Raw genomic sequence first — 16769 nt, forward strand, 5'->3', positions numbered from 1 at the left:
TTCTTTTCTCGAAGTCAACTAGCCTGGTTGCAACGTCTCTCCTTAGCGAGTCACGTCACTTTCACTTCTATAGCTAGACTATAACGTTTAATCTATGGTAGGGATGTCCCGATCCGATATTTGGATTGGATCGGCCGCCGATATTAGCAAAAAATGTGGAATCGGCCTGCACGGGAAAATCCCGATCCGGACAACCGATCCAGTTTGTTTTCAAAACTCCGGTCCGTGTTTTCCATTCCAGTTTTTTTTTTTTCAGCTTTTCCCCCCAAATCCGGTCCGCGTTTTTCAGCACACCTAGCGACCTGTCTAGCATCCCACTTGTCTGTGCATGTCCCACTAAGAATTTAAAGTTATCGAGCAAATATTTCATGTCACAGTTGAATTAATATAGCCTAATGTTAACCGCGACCGCGAGTGTCCGCGAGACCCTTTTACATTATTAAGGCTCTTATGCATGTTGCTGCTGACAGCTTTGCCTGTCTAACGAGTGTTATCTCTGCGATTTAAGATTGTTTGAGTAATGTATAGGCACAGCACGCACTTTAATTTCCCTATTTTTACAATCGGCTAGCCTAACAAACGCATTTCATTTCAAAAAGCAACCTGGTCAATCGCTAACAACTAAGTGCACCTAGGCCTACAACTCTACACATCCAAAAGGGTAGAAGCTTCCAGTAGGCCATCATAACTTTTTTTACCGTTTAGTCTGTGCATCAGCGCAGCCTACGACGATATGAATTAGTGACAGCTGTTGTCGCGGTAAACTTAATTAAGCTCCTGTCACTAAATAGTGTAGATAGGCCTACGTGCTATGTTGCTTGATTTTCTGTAATAAATGCAGCCTGTAGCCTAGGTTACTTCAGCAAACCCAGACCAGTTGTGGCATCAGTTTCGCTTTTAAAACGCAACAGGCTTTTTAGCGCAGTCTCACTTATCATTGATGAGCACAGGAGCAGGCTGACACCTGAGCATGTTGAAATGATCACCTTTGTGAATAGAAGAAGAATCTCCCCATCATGCTCAGACTGCAGCCAGGGCAAACAGTAGAAATTGAAGGGAGTATGGAGATGGAGCAGTAAAGTGTGGAGGAGATAGCAATACTGTAGAAGGCGTGACAGTTATTTGGGTTGTTATAGCCAATTCAGTGTGTGTGTGGTAATTTGACTATTTTCTTCTCAGGTTTTGTGTGTGTTGCTTTTATATATCATTTTATATTGTTTACAATATTGTTTACACTGATGGCTTTTTTAAGCCTTGGTTTACACTCTTGAGCAGAGCACTGATGCCAATTCAGTTTGTGTGGTTAATTGGGGGCCAAGCAGCGAAGCTGCGAAGGCACCCATTGTGTTTCTACCTTTTCTTATTATTATTACGCTTCCGCCAATGGAAGTCAATGGCAGCCCATAGAACCGTCTGGTGAAAAGTTGTGAAATTTGGCACACTGATTAGGGACAGTCCCATGATTAATGTCACCAAGTTTCATGATGGGACCTCAAGCACTCTAGCGCCACCAATAGGTCAAAATTGGACGTGCGTTCACGCACGTAACTTTTGACCCGTATGGCCGATTATCAAAAATGAAGTATCGTTGGAATCCTTGGACCAAGCCGAGTTCAACGCACCCTATGACGTCATTTTCCGCCATGATGGATTTTCCGCCATTTTGGATTTAATCAAAAACACTTAAAATGTATCAGGGGTCACATATTTTCTCTGATTCCCACCAAATTTGACACAGATCATCCTCAGACCAAGCCTCATTCAGCTCGTGCTTTTCGTCTTCGGAACTATTACCGTTCTCCCATAACAGCCTATCGAAATTTGCGGCGAAGCCGCCAAACAGGAAGTGAGCTCATATCTCAGCAATCCTTGCAGTTATCAAAACCAAACTTGGTAGGTAGACTTATGACCCCATCAGGAGAACACTTAAGAAATTTGGTGACCTTTGACTTCTAGAGGGCGCTGTAATTAAGAAACATGCTTTTTGGCCTGTAGCTGCAGTTGTGCTTAGAATTAAAACGCACTAGTGGTGTCTGGTAATACTGTTGGAGGTCCTTAGGCCGACCCAAGCCAACTTGTGATGTCATCGTAATTGATTCGGCCGCCACGTACAAGTTTTCTCAGGTCACAAATTTCATCTGTTCTTCACCAAAATTGGCAGAGACCATCTTCAGACCATGCCTGATGAGTGCATTGCTTTCTGGAACAATTGACAGAAGCATTGACCTGTACCAGCCAATCAAAATGTGCGGCAAAGCTGCCAAACAGGAAGTGATTTCATATCTCAGCAACGCTTTCATGTATCAAAACCAAACTTAGTACATGTACCTCAGACCACATCAGGAGGACGCTCAAGAAATTTGGTGACATTTGACCTCTAGGGGGCTCCGTAATTGACAAAAATGCATTTTGGCCAGTAGTTGCTGATGCGCATTATTTTGCAATGGAAGTCAATGGCAGCCCATAGAACCGTCTGGTAAAAAGTTATACAATTTTGCACACTAATTGGGGACAGTCCAATAATTCATTTCACCAAGTTTCATGCTGGCACCTCAAGCGGTCTAGCGCCACCAACAGGCCAAAGTTGGACTTGCGTTCATGCATGTTACTTCTGACCCCTTGACCCGATTGTCAAAAATGAGGTATCATTGGAATACTTGGGCCAAGCCGAGTTCAACACACCCTATGATGTAAATTTTTGACCTCTGTGTTTAAATCACAGCAAGTGTGATCATATCTCAGTCAATCTTTTATTTTTGATGTGAAACTGATGACAGCAAGTTCCATCTAGTTCATTCTAATGTGTGCGTGCAAGGGTGGGACGGGGTGGGATGGGCAGGGGCGGTTGCGGCGGTGGGCTGGCTGGGTGAGGGGGCAGCGACACTCAGCCCTGGTTCAGCCCCACAAAATCAGTTATGTTTTGATGTGAAACTTGACCTTGTAACTCAGCCAATCTTGGGTTGTATGGCATGGAACTTGCTGTGACTGCTTAAGGCTATATGTCTGATGCAACGGCATTGACTTACATGGTTAATCTGGCCTGCTGAACTGCCTGCTTGGCCCCCTCATTGCTGCTTGCAGCTATATTTGACTATTTATTTTCTACTCAGCTTTTCTGTGTGTTTTGCTTTTTTTATACAGTTTACAATATTGTTTGCACTAATGGCTTTTTAAGCCTTGGTTTACACTCTTGTTGTTCAAGAGCAGAGCACTGATGCCAATTCAGTTTGTGTGGTTAATTGACTATTTATTATTTTGTGTTTATTTAACCCTGTTAAGAATAAACAGGTCAGCTTCTCATTACCAACCACTGTGGATTATTCAAACTAACCTAATTAAGTTGGCTAGTTGTTCTTAAGAGTAAAACCTTTTTCAACATGAGTATAACAACAAAATAAGTAAATATCTTTCATCTTTAATACATGCTTGGATCGGCCGGTATCGGCCGATGCTAAAAGCTACAATATCGGTATCGGATCGGAAGTGCAAAAAGCTGGATCGGGACATCCCTAATCTATGGATAGCTATATTCAAAGCTATCCATAATCTTTTTTGCTATTTGCCTATTTGATATACAACAAATATAATGAAAAACTGCGAATTTGTAGGCCTATATTGACAAAAAGCAAGGGGTGCTGCAGCACCCTCAGCATCCACCTTCCCGCGCCCTTGTCTGACATGGAACCGTTCCTTCAAATTTCTTATTGGATACTGAGCAGCAGAGTCAGCTCCAGTGACTGGTTCATTGATCTAAGCGCTAAACCCAGAACTTCTGACTGCCATTTATTATGGTTATGGAATTTAGAAGACAGTTTCGTCCGAAGCGACTTACAAAATAAATCAATACAATAGTTACAAATTAACAGTAAACCGTTTTAAAAAGTTGATAAGACTACATTAAGGACAATAGCAATAATAACAATAATGTCAATGCAATATCAACATTGCAATATTAACATAAACAAATAAAATAAACATACAAACCATAACTTATAAGAACCACTTCAGTGTAATTAATTAATTTACCCCCATGTTACTCACAAGCCGCTGTGGGTTCGGAGTGTTTATACTGGATGTATATAATTGTGAGACATGCAGTAATTTTTAATTATGAAAAGAATAAAAAAAGAAAAAACTATTTGGTAAAGCTTAATGCACCAATTTCAGTGTACCATCGCTGCTGGTTGCACTCCTGAAGTCGTAAAACAGGAAGTTCAGAAACATGTGTCAATGGGGATCTTTCTAGCTGAAAATCCCCTTCCTCAATGGAAAAGTCTCGTCTGTTACTACATACGGCTCATTCTAATGTCACTCAGCAACTGTAGGATGACCTCAGAAAACATGTGCAGTAGTCTCTTATTTTTTTCCGGAGCTGTAGTATCAAATGGTTACAATTACTTACTACATTATCTATGGGCATTAAGTCACAGGACCAGATGGAGGGTGGGCGATATGGACAAAAAATAATATCTCAATATTTTTTGTGATTTTGACGATAACAATAATTAGTCGATATCCAAAATACAAAAAAATTTAAAAGTCTAAGTCTTACTTTACAGTTCATTATTTATGAATAGCATCAATATAATAATAACCAATAACTTAACCTGTGATTTTTTAACCAGATCAACCAATGCATTGTCAGTTTATGACACATTTCTAATTCTGCCCCCACTTGTGTGTGTGGCAATGACATGGTCTAGCCAGCTACATAAGAGAAGATGAATAGGCCTAACAGTTTCCCAAGAGAAAGTCTGAAGCTGACGTTCCTTTCAAAAACCTTTACTTAGAATTCACTGTAAAACTAAGCAGACCAACAGAGCACATCTCAGTTATTTCCTTTGAGGTTTTGTTTAAGAGCAATCTTGTAGGTATATATAGGTGCATGGGTGTATGCGTAACAGAATGTGAATACCATGCCTGAGTAGGATTGTAAATTGATAATAGTTAATATGTCTGTACTGGTATAAGCAATTTCTGTTACATGTATGAAATCAAATAAATATAATAAAAAATAAATAAATAAAAAATAAAAAAAAGAGCAATCTTGTAGGCTAGTATTCCAAGTTGCAGAATAGAAACTAATGTGTTAGCTTATGGCTAATGTATATGAGAAATCATCCCATAGAGATGCTAACGGTTAGCATAATCGATAAATGTAGATATTTAGAGCAAACTTCAGTCCATTTACAAAAGGGTTACATGAGAAGAGTCCTTTGTTTACAACTGACTATTAAAATACTCAAAGGCTAGCCTAATGTTTACATATAATACCGTGTAGGAAAAATGTGACTAACTCATCTATGCTACTTGAACAGAAGTACGCGCACAAAATCCCAAGTATGTCTCGCTGCACAAAATAAACATTATAGGCGTGCGTGTGACAACGTGGACCCACTAGCGATCATGTGACACTTGATCTGCTGCAGCCAGGGGCTTCTCTCGCATACACATCATGGATTTAGTGAATGTATGGGGTTTCAATACGTGATAAGTGTTTTTTCCCCATAAGTAATTTAAAATACTCGATAATGTCAATTTGCACATCGTTAAAGCAACAATCACGATATTATCGCAGATGATATATATCGCCCACCCCTAATGTGAACAAAAACTATAATTATAGCTGAAAGCAGCAATGAGGGGGCCAAGCAGGCAGATCAGCAGGCCAGATTTGCCATGTAACTCAAGGCCGTTGCATCAGACATATAGCATTAAGCTGTCACAGCAAGTTCAATGCCAAACAACCCAAGATTGGCTGAGTTACAAGTTCAAGTTTCACATCAAAACATAGCTGATTTTGTGGGGCTGAACGTCGGCGCCCCCTCCCCCAGCCAGCCCACCGCCGCAACCGCCCCTGCCCATCCCACCCCGCCCCACCCACCCTTGCACGCGCGCATTAGAATGAACTCTATAGAACTTGCTGTAATCAGTTTCACATCAAAAATAAAAGATCGACTGAGATATGATCACACTTGCTGTGATTTAAACATAGAGGTCAAAGATTGACGTCATAGGGTGTGTTGAACTCGGCTTGACCCAAGGATTCCAATGATACCTCATTTTGACATTCGGGTCAACGAGTCAAAAGTTACGTCCATGAACACACGTCCAAATTTGGCCTGTTGGTGGCGCTAGAGCGCTTGAGGTGCCGCCATGAAACTTGGTGAAATTAATTATTTGACTGTCCTGAATCAGTGTGCAAAATTGTATAACTTTTTACCAGACGGTTCTATGGGCTGCCATTGACTTCAATGACAGAAGCGTAATAATAATAATAGGGAAGAAAACATAGAAACACAATGGGTGCCTTCGAAGCTTCGCCCCCAATAAAATTACTCACATGTCATTGACAACAGGATAGACATCACTGGAGACCTTGGTCTTTGCAAAGTGTCTGAACATGGTCAGAACATAGGTTTTAGGAAGGATGGCTCTTCTGAGGATTCGATCAACAGCAGGTCTTCTTTTTTGGTGAGGTTGGGATTTACCAGCAACTGGTCTGACAAGCAAAAACATTATTTATGTAAAGTTAAGTCATGAACGTCAACAATTGGTCATTAAAAGCAACAAAATGGGACAGGCCAATTTAGTAACTAGTCCAGTCATTTTAAGCCAAAATCCCGATAGGGCAAAGTTTCGAAAAATATACCCTATTCATGCGCCTATACAGTATTTTTCTCACGCAAATAGGGGAAAAAAAAAAATTAACTTTCACATATCACCATGAAAATTACTGAGTTGATTACTTACATCAAGACAAACAAAAAATGTATTATACGTTTTTTGAAATTGTTTGTTAACATGGGCAAACAGGGCATAATGTAATTATGTATAGTTAATTTGTATACATACTACAACAGAGCTAATAGTCCAGGCAAAGGTCTGACTCAAAACTAATTGCAACAGAATTTATTTTCACATTTTAATATTTCAATTGCTGATCTTTACACCATAGTAAAAGACCATGAAAATCCAGTTGGTTGAAATATGTTAAAATGAGGGTTGTTTTATGCATTATTATTCAGCAAATACTGACAAAACTGTAATTAGAATGTTGTAGAATACACATTCTAAAGAATATCTGACCCCATCCAACTTAAAGGTGCGATTTATAGGATTGTTACCGAACGTTCTGTAGGCCAAAATCAAAACACTGTTTAACGTTCTCAAGACTACCAGACGCGAGCCTCTTCTGGGTTGCCAGATGTAATGAAGACTTAGCTAGTGGACCTGCAGCTGCTTTAACGTTTCTCCAACCATGTCCCAGCTACACATTACGGAAACAGTGAAAACAAAAAATACCTCGTAACATATTTAGCTGAAGTTAGCGATGCAGATGAAGTTTAGCCTAGTCTGTTGTGGAGAAATATGGCCAGCTCTGCGTCAGACTTGATATTCTTCGTTTGACCAAGACGTTACCATCTCAGGAAGCTCCTCCGATGTCCACTTAATTTGTTTCTTGTTTTAATTTTGGAAATTAAAATTTGCCTGCCTCTCGTGGGCGTTCATGACTACTGACAGCTGTTGACAGTTGGCCTTTGCTAATTTGGCAACCCAAATAGGACGACGCGCTAGCCCATTATTAATACGCTATTCTAGAATTAATCGTTCAAAACATAAACGAAAATTCCAAGAAATTCCGCCCCGTAACTCATTTTTTTTTCATGGGTTTTACGGGGTTTTACGGGTTAGAGTAATGTTGTCAAATAAGCCATTACTTCAATTCATCGTGTTTCCTTACTCTCTGACAACATATGGTGATCATTTTTGGAATGGTTACAGTTTATTTTCCATTATTTCCTACATACTGGACCTTTAACATGGAATTTTAGAATCTTGCATTGTTGAGGAACATTTTTTTTATTTTCAAAGAGTGAATTCCTTTGGCTTATTTCATACTGGTTTGTTGCAAAATTGGTGTCTATTTTTACATTGTGGCCCTTTGAATCAGTGGAAATGGTTGTTGAATCTTTAAATAGAGCCAAGTGGGTTTTTGCATGTAAGTGTTCCACAATGTGTAATCTGTACAAACACATAGTTAGGCATTATTCAGCCTAGGAAAGTGGTTTTGGTCACTGAAACATACAGTATATCACACTAGTATCAGTCCATTTTGCAAGTCTTATAGTAATTGACCTCTTGCCCAGGGGTTGACTGATATACTGTCTGTCCAATCAGAGGGGCCTGTATGATGCACCTTTACTTTGCACAATTTTTGTCTAAAACAATAATCGGACAGCACAGTATGTTTATGTTAGTGAACGCAGGAAAATTGTGAAGGCAAAGTTGAAGATGGACATGATAATGTCCTAATTCGACAGAAGGGTGCAGACGGGATAACTGCAGTTAGCCTCCAAGTGTGACTATTGTTGTGACATCTGGCAAAAATGCTATACTAATAAATATAGTTTAAAATTAATAATTAACAATGCATGCCTATGCATGGATCATGGTTTTACCAAAGTCATAGAACAGTCAAAACTATACATATTCTAAAAGTATATGCACTGTACATGAAATATAGCATCAATCAATTTATGTCCCATCTTCTTCCATACCATGCATAACACATACTCCTCTATTCTGTATAGGCGAATCAAGTGAACAGCTGATACATTTTGGCCTGCACTATTAAGGGAAACAAATTAAACACCCTAAACTATATATTTTCTGAAAGCATATACCCTCCGGAGGAGATATAACATCATTTAAGACATTTCCCATCTTCCTCTATGCCATGCACAATACATTGCCCTCTATTCTGTAAAGGCAAATCTAGTGTAAAGTGGATACATTTTGGCCTATACTGTCCAGGGAAAACAAATTAAACACCATAAAGTACATATTTTCTATAAGCATATTGTAGCGGACCGCTCCATATTCTTGATAATAAAAATGTATTACTTTAGGCTTATCCAACCGGGTTGCTTAAACGCCAATTAGGTTAACTTCACGCAGTCAGCTGACGATAAAAGGCTGCTTGGCCTAACCTGCAGAGGGAGAGCGCTAATTACAGGAAGCTCTATCGGAGAGAGTAGTTACCGAGGGCATGTGAGACATGGCGGGAGCATTTTAAAACAGAACATTCACACTGGATAAGTTACATTGGATTCCTTGGATCGTACCGTTGTGGATTAATCCCTTTGAGGAATTACTATGAAGCAGCGCGGATCCTGAGCAAAATAGGACCGGCTCAAACTACTTTGTGTTGCGCACGACGGAATGGATCGGCAGCATGGCAAGATGTTTTCCTTTCTCTTGTCGCGGTGTTGCGAAGATCCCTGGTTCAAGTCGTAGGCCTACTCTGCAGCTCCCCTGGCTAGTCTCCCGCTGGTAACTCAACACTCATCTCCGAGTTCACGTTTCCCTTCCACCAGTATACAACTAATTCAACATATTCCACAACTCACTTTCCTTCAGTGACTCAGACTTTCATACTTTCCCTTTTTGTTTAAATAGCATTTTTGTTTTTGATTGTATGGAGGGATATCGATTATTTAAGTTGTGTATGAATATTTTTGGTTTAATTTAAACTATCACAATATATGATTTGAAACTTATAAAACGTGTTTGTGTTGTTTGATTTGTGTGATAGTTTCGCTCTACCGGTGACCTACATTTGAATCGGCAGCAAATACTGCCTGGCACCCCAGAGACAATTGAATCTCTAAATTTAAAAATAAAAGATTCAGATTAGTCACGTTACAATATACACTCTAGAGGGGATATAACACCATTTAAGACATTTCCCATCTTCCTCTATGCCATGCACAATACATTGCCCTCTATTCTGTAAAGGCGAATCTAGTGTAAAGTGGATACATTTTGGCCTATACTGTCCAGGGAAAACAAATTAAACACCATTATCTATATATTTTCTATAAGCATATACCTTCTAGATGATATATAATACCAGTTAAGACATGTATTATCTTCCTCCATGTCTTGGACAATTTGTTTGTCAAATGTTGCAATTAGTTTTGAGTCACTATACATTAGCTATACTATGTATAGTGACTCAAAGCTAATTACATTATGCCCTGTTTGCCCATGTTAACAAACAATTTCAAAAAACTTATAATACATTTTTTGTTTGTCTTGATGTAAGTAATCAACTCAGTAATTTTCATGGTGATATGTGAAGGTTAATTTTTTTCCCCCCTATTTGCGTGAGAAAAATACTGTATAGGCGCATGAATAGGGTATATTTAGGTCTTTTTCTAAACTTTCCCCTATTGGGATTCTTCGGGGCTTTTTTTCCCTTACTCAGGACATATTGAGGATACAAAATCAGTTAAGTTTGCTTGTGTTGCAATTTGTTCAACCCTTTCTCCTAAAATGACTGGACTAAACCTCTTCAAATTCATTTTGATGGTATATACTATACTGCTCAAAAAAATTAAGGGAACCCTTAGGTTTTCCACAATTGTTAAAACACATATTTTGAAACCTCCATTCTCAAACTACATTCACAGAATGTCTGACAGTTCTTGCAAAATAAAACACTCGCCTCAAAAAGTTTTACTTGTGCTCAGAACCAAACAGTGTCAGAGTACCGATCCAGTGTATGATTGCAGTGTTCCCTTTTGAGCAGTATATATAGTCATGTGTAGGACTGAAATGTGTGGTTTCCAACAGCCATCCAAAATATCCACTATGCAGTTCTGCGTTCCGTACAGAACACACTGCAAAAATGACAACATAGCTGACTATATTGGCAAAAGACACCAGTTAGTAAATTAGGGGCAGCCGTGGCCTACTGGTTAGCGCTTCGGACTTGTAACCGGTTGCCGGTTCGAATCCCGACCAGTAGGCACGGCTGAAATGCCCTTGAGCAAGGCACCTAACCCCTCACTGCTCCCCGAGCAGCCACTGTTGTTGCAGGCAGCTCACTGCGCCGGGATTAGTGTGTGCTTCACCTCACAGTGTGGGCCGAGTGTGTTTCACTAATTAACGGATTGGGATAAATGCAGACACCAAATTTCCCTCACGGGATCAAAAGAGTATATATACACACACAATACTATACTACTACTATATTGGTAGTGCAAATAAGGCTGTGAGTAGTATATCTATGATTTTCTGTATCTGGCGTGCTAGTGTAAGACCAAAAATTGCATAGTGCTGACCTAGTAACAAAAAAAGTACATGAAAACATTCAGGGAGATGGGACATCACTGGCCCTTTCCAGAAACTGGCAAGTTTACACCTCAAGTCTTCGGTGATCCCACTTGATCAATTTACCTGGGATTCCCGCTGTTAACAACTGGAGGGGACAGGGCAATAGTTGGCTCCTCCTTCCTCTGTCTCACAAAAACAGGTGTTTGTTGAGCCAACTCTACACACATTTAGAAACATAGTTTTTAGTTCAGTGTTTCACAAAATGCTTTAGTTATTTCACAGAAATGTATTTATGCATAACTATTTTTAACATATCATGCAATAATAACTGTTATACCAGTGTTATTCCGGGAATTTTCAAAGTTGGAAACTTTCCATGGGAATTAACGGGAATAAATAGGAATAAACTGGGAATTTTTAATATGGCAAGTTAGTCTATAACAGGGTACTTTCTACCCTGTATACGTCAATCACATGCACACAGCGATCAACATAGGCTACTAGACATAATGGAAACCTATGGTGTGTTCATGTGCATAGGAAAAACAATTCCCAGCGAAAAAGTCACCTCATGTGGGAATAACTGGTGTGAAACTGAGGGAAGTTTGCGAACAGAGTTGCCCAGTTATGAGCTTGTCATTTTCTTTCATTTAAATGGGTGTACGCCATTTTGCATAAGCTCTAATGGGACGATTAATCATATTGCCTCTCTCATTAAGCTTAACAACTTCATAAATAATCATAATCTATGAGGTTTGGGGTATTATGTGGTGTCATTATTTTGTATATATTGTTTTACTTGTTTTACCATTTTCTGAGATTCTAACTGGACAAAGTGATGTTCCAACCAATCGGATTTTGTTGTTGAGTGGTGTCGTGTATCTTGGGCAGTTCAGTGGTTTCAGAGTTGCTAACTTAACACGCTAGTAAACCATATATAGGCAGATAATGGGATTCCCGTTAACATGCTAGCTAGTTTTGTATGCCAAGCGAAAATACGAACAAACAAATCATATTGCTTATTATGAAACAAAATGTTAATGTTTGTTTATGAAACAGTCTGTATGAATTACCCAAAATTACCAGTTAATTCCTGAAAACTCCAAATAAATCCCATAATTTCTTTTAATTCCATTAAACTTTCCAATTTGGAATATTTTCAAAATTCCCCATCTTTACTTCCCATGGAAAGTTTCCGGAAATTTACCAGAAATGTTCTGCCCCTTTGCAACCCTAGGTAATGGTGATGGTTTTGGTGTCCCAATGAAGTATTGCAATAACAGTCACTGCACATGCATAAAACACTGCCATAATTTCCTGTATATTAGACACACTGTAAATTAAACAAATGGCAATCAGCACAAATAGCTGTGTGGAATGCATCTAACCTTGGCAATCATTCTCCTCTTCTAACTCCTCATTAGTCCTCTCAGACAGCATAGAAGGCAGAGCAGAGTCAGGATCCAAAACATGATCTGATTGCCTTCCAGTTTTACATTTCAATTGCACATAATCTATGAAAGGAAATACCTCATTAACACAATACAGAAACATTGCTATTAGACAACAACAATACATTCCCAATGCTATGAAAAGGCCAAAAAGCATGTAAAGTTATTTATCTACCAATAATTATTTATTTACCATTAACAATTCGTAGACATGTTCTTTCCTTTCTATAGTTTACAAAAAGTGTTTTGAATTTAATTAGATTAAACTGAATTTCAATGATATGCTGATGACATCCAGTGATCTCTCAGCATGTATTCCCCATGGGTTCCCCTTCCAACACATTGTAGACTGTACACTTGTACACCCGGACGCAGTGTTGATCGTAAGAGGCAAATTTCAATAACTGCAATTTACTATGCTAATGAGGCAACTATGAAACTGAAATATCCCAACCAAAAACCCTGGATAAAGTCTGGTCCATGTTACAATGCCTATGAAAAAGTATTCACAACCCTGGACATCTTCCCCCTTTATAAATGGAATCATGGTAATTATGACATCACACATGCACGTATAGTGGGCCCTTTAGGTCCTCCTCCTAAGAACTATTTTCTGTCCCCTATTTACTTGGCTTCTTTTATTCAGATCTATGCTCCATCTCTGCCATTGCTTTCCTCAAGTGAAAGACGCTACTATCTCTCCATTTACACCTACTGCGCTATCCGGGGCCCAGAGCGCTTGGATGATGTTCCAGGAATGCATGTTTTGATGGCAGCTTTTTTTGTATATTGATGTACAGATGACTGAGGCTCATTTCCCTCACTATACGTCATAAGCACTTCTTGTATTAAGGGATGTCTAACCATTAATAAATAAAACCTGTGGATAAGCACTAACGCTATGATTTCCTCTTCCTACAAAGAAGCTGTGCAGGTACAAATAAAATGTGGTGAAACCTCAGAGAGCATAAATCATATGACTTACCCTTTTCTGCTCCAACATTAAACATGCAACCGCTTTTCCTTGTTTTTGTAGATACTTCAGACGTGGCCCCATGTTCAGAAAAGTACACACTATTGTGGACAACTTGCTCTGGGTACTGTAGGGTGTCCATCTCCTTATCATCAGGCAAACCCCTAGCCATTTGTACTACCTCAGATCCATTCTCAATTTCTTCTGACTCAATGGCCGGTGTCAGAGTTGTTCCATCATAGCACTCCACAATCTTAGCTTGTAACTCCTCAACCACCAGACTCAGAGATTCAGGGATCACACCACTCGAGTTGGCAGTTGACTTGTCCAACTGCTGTTTCTCAGCCTCCTGCCCGCTATCCTGGACCTTGCATTCGGACATAGGCTCTACCCTCACATGATCCGGGTCATCCATATGTGTAATCTCAGATGTCGTCCCAGACACAAATTCCTCCTCCTCTTGGGTCTCAGGAACCATCTCATTAGGATATGTACAGCCCACTTCTGTAATGGTAGTCTGTTTCATATATTCCAACTCTTCTTTCTCAGAGGGATTTGTCTGTAACTCTTCCACACAGTCAACTGTGGCTGGTCGGGAGAGGGATTGGGTGTAAAGTGCAGTTTTGTTCATTATGATATCAGTAGTTAAGTCAGGAACAGTGACATCACTCATGCCAAGAGTAAATCCTTGCCAGGAAGAGTCTCTTTCCATTTTGCTTGCAAGTATCCCAGATGGCTCTACAAGACAGAGAAATATAATATAATATAATATAATATAATATAATATAAATATATATATATATATATATATATATATATATATATATATATATATATATATATATATATATATATATTTTTTTTTTTTTTTTTTTTTTCCAGAAACGCGCAACAAAACATTAACAGATTTCCCTAACATTAGTTATTTGTAGTTATTTATGAGTATTGACTAAAATAATATGATAATGCATTTTTTTTTAAAAACTTGATTATTTTTAAATATTGTCACAGTGGAACAGAGGAACATCAAAATTGATCAAAGACTTGGTAAGCTTCATAAATATAACTTTGAACGACTTAGTAATAATGTCATCATTATTTTTTGTAATTATCATCATCATTTGTATTATCATTAAACAAGATAAAGGTCACTCCTAAATGTTTGAGTGTGCGTGTGTAATAATTAGTCCCTATTGCCTTATAAGCTACCTTATAATTACAATGTCAGCTTGCTTATCCCTTTACCTGCACTTTTAAAATTATTTCCATCAAGCTACATCAAACCATTTTCAATCATCAGTTGCTGCCTGCCTTCTAAAAACTACTATTTAGTGATCTAAATCCATTATGTAACTCGTTAATGCTGCGGCTGAACGACAGTCTGAAACGCACACTTGGCGTCATTGGATTTCACACACGTGTAAAAGAAAAGCTAACTTTTATGCACAAGCTACGTTTGATACTTTTTCTCTATGTATAAATGTTCAATACAGTTCAATACAGTAATGATTACTTTATTTAGGCAGAATAGAATAGAATAGAATAGAAAAGTTCGTTGTGGTTTCCAAGCTCATTAATGTTAACGTTAGGGGTCTTCCACTGATAGCTAGCTTTGTGGTTAGCTAGTCTATGATGAGCCATAATTTAGCAATGGATAACGTCATACTGCAAATTGTAAACATACGCGTTCAAAATAACAGGCCGGGGAGAGATGATACGTCTCACTGCTATAACCGTCACGCTATTAAAGAAATACATCTTCAGTCACATTGTCAAAAGTTAAAAGGACAGACAGTCAACTACACTGTAACAACGTAACGTAATTACTACCGTTCGGGCTCTATAAGCAAGTGTAAAGGGGACATCGAGATCCGTGGGCCATCAGAAAAAAAAAATATTGGGCACATACAGGGCTCTACAGTGCGCCCATTTCACTCGCGAGTAAAAATGATTGCGAATGACTTCTAACCATGTCAATGTTTGTCTACAAAATACAACGCAATATCGAGAAACATTACTGTGCAAACCATAGAATCACGTCGCGAATGCAGCATAAAAACTACACCTCCCGTTAACGCTAGCAGTTTCGCGTTGTGACTTGCTAGTAGTCGCTTCTATCAAATCCAAGAGCGCGCAGAAAAAGCGGAAAGTTAGACTAGCCAGCCAAGATGCAAAGATTGAAGAAATTAGTTCTTCTATCCACCGAATTCATCTTATATAGGAGGAACAGGATGATATTCTGAGAATGCAGTGAGAGAAGGAAAGGTAACCTAACATGCCTTTTAGCCCAGTTGACGTATTGGCTGCAATATACAAATTATAGCTGTAGCGAACATGCAGACCGAAGCTGCAGCAAACAGGTGATATTTAGAAATTTATTTCACAAAAACCAAGAACAGACAGACTATGTAACTGGACACATGCAATGCAATCAAGCATTTTGAACTACTGTATATATTGGCACAAGCTGGCAGCAGAACAAATGCTCGGCTAGCCACCTCCGAGAAAGCGAGAGAAAAAAAGATGCACATTTAAAACCAGGGCCTACATTTCAGCGTGGGATTGCGGGTACTGCGCATAAGTTATTAAGTATTGACCATAATAATAAAAGTCCATGGCTTGTATTCGAAGCAGCTATAGGCCTTTATTTCTTACGTGGTGCGTTTTATTGTGAGACATAGGCCTACTTTTCGTTTAGAGCGGTATACCGGTAGGCTATCAAAAGCAGATGTTCAATTTGGGATTTAATTTACGTTTGGACTGTTTGATTATATTGATAAATATCGGGACTGATGACCACTGAAATCTGTGGGGTATTTGATGGTTCACTATTAAGTTTGATGTATAAAAAAGTGTGTCGGGATTTCCATCCGCTAATTGCGAGATAAGGCATCCGCTTTCATTTATCCATGGAACGTGTGCTGTGCTGCAATGGAAACCTTATTCCGTATAGCCAAAGAGGTCTACGATAGCCTAAATTTAGTTTTTTTTTTTTTAATTATGCATGATTTACTTTTTTATAAAATTCCTGGCAGCAACAATTATGTTTAAATGTAGGTTACTGCTTCAGCCTTTGGCAAGCTCAGAAGTGGGCGGCATGCGACTGCAACTGTTGGAGACTTATGGTGTAGGACAATTTTCAAGACTTTTCATTGGCAACAATATTAAACCAACCAACAATATAAAATATTAAGAAGAGCTCTTTTATGAGTTATATTGAA

General features: G+C 38.8%; 1 protein-coding gene across 2 annotated transcripts in view; it reads right to left on the reverse strand.

The window, feature by feature from the left end:
* The window catches only part of cenpt (centromere protein T), a 71247-nt gene that overhangs the window by 12236 nt on the left and 42242 nt on the right, over positions 1-16769 (reverse strand). Inside the window, exons 8-11 of one of the 2 annotated variants that reach the window (XM_042061051.1) lie at positions 13561-14286; positions 12513-12638; positions 11248-11341; positions 6344-6502 (exon numbers count right to left, since the gene is read on the reverse strand). In XM_042061051.1, coding sequence (XP_041916985.1) covers positions 6344-6502; positions 11248-11341; positions 12513-12638; positions 13561-14286 — 1105 coding nt within the window. The remainder of the gene's footprint in view (positions 1-6343; positions 6503-11247; positions 11342-12512; positions 12639-13560; positions 14287-16769) is intronic. The other variant, XM_042061052.1, reaches the window with a different exon arrangement.

This window comes from Alosa sapidissima, chromosome 14 (assembly GCF_018492685.1).
Source record: "Alosa sapidissima isolate fAloSap1 chromosome 14, fAloSap1.pri, whole genome shotgun sequence".
NCBI classification, from domain to species: Eukaryota; Metazoa; Chordata; class Actinopteri; order Clupeiformes; family Clupeidae; genus Alosa; species Alosa sapidissima.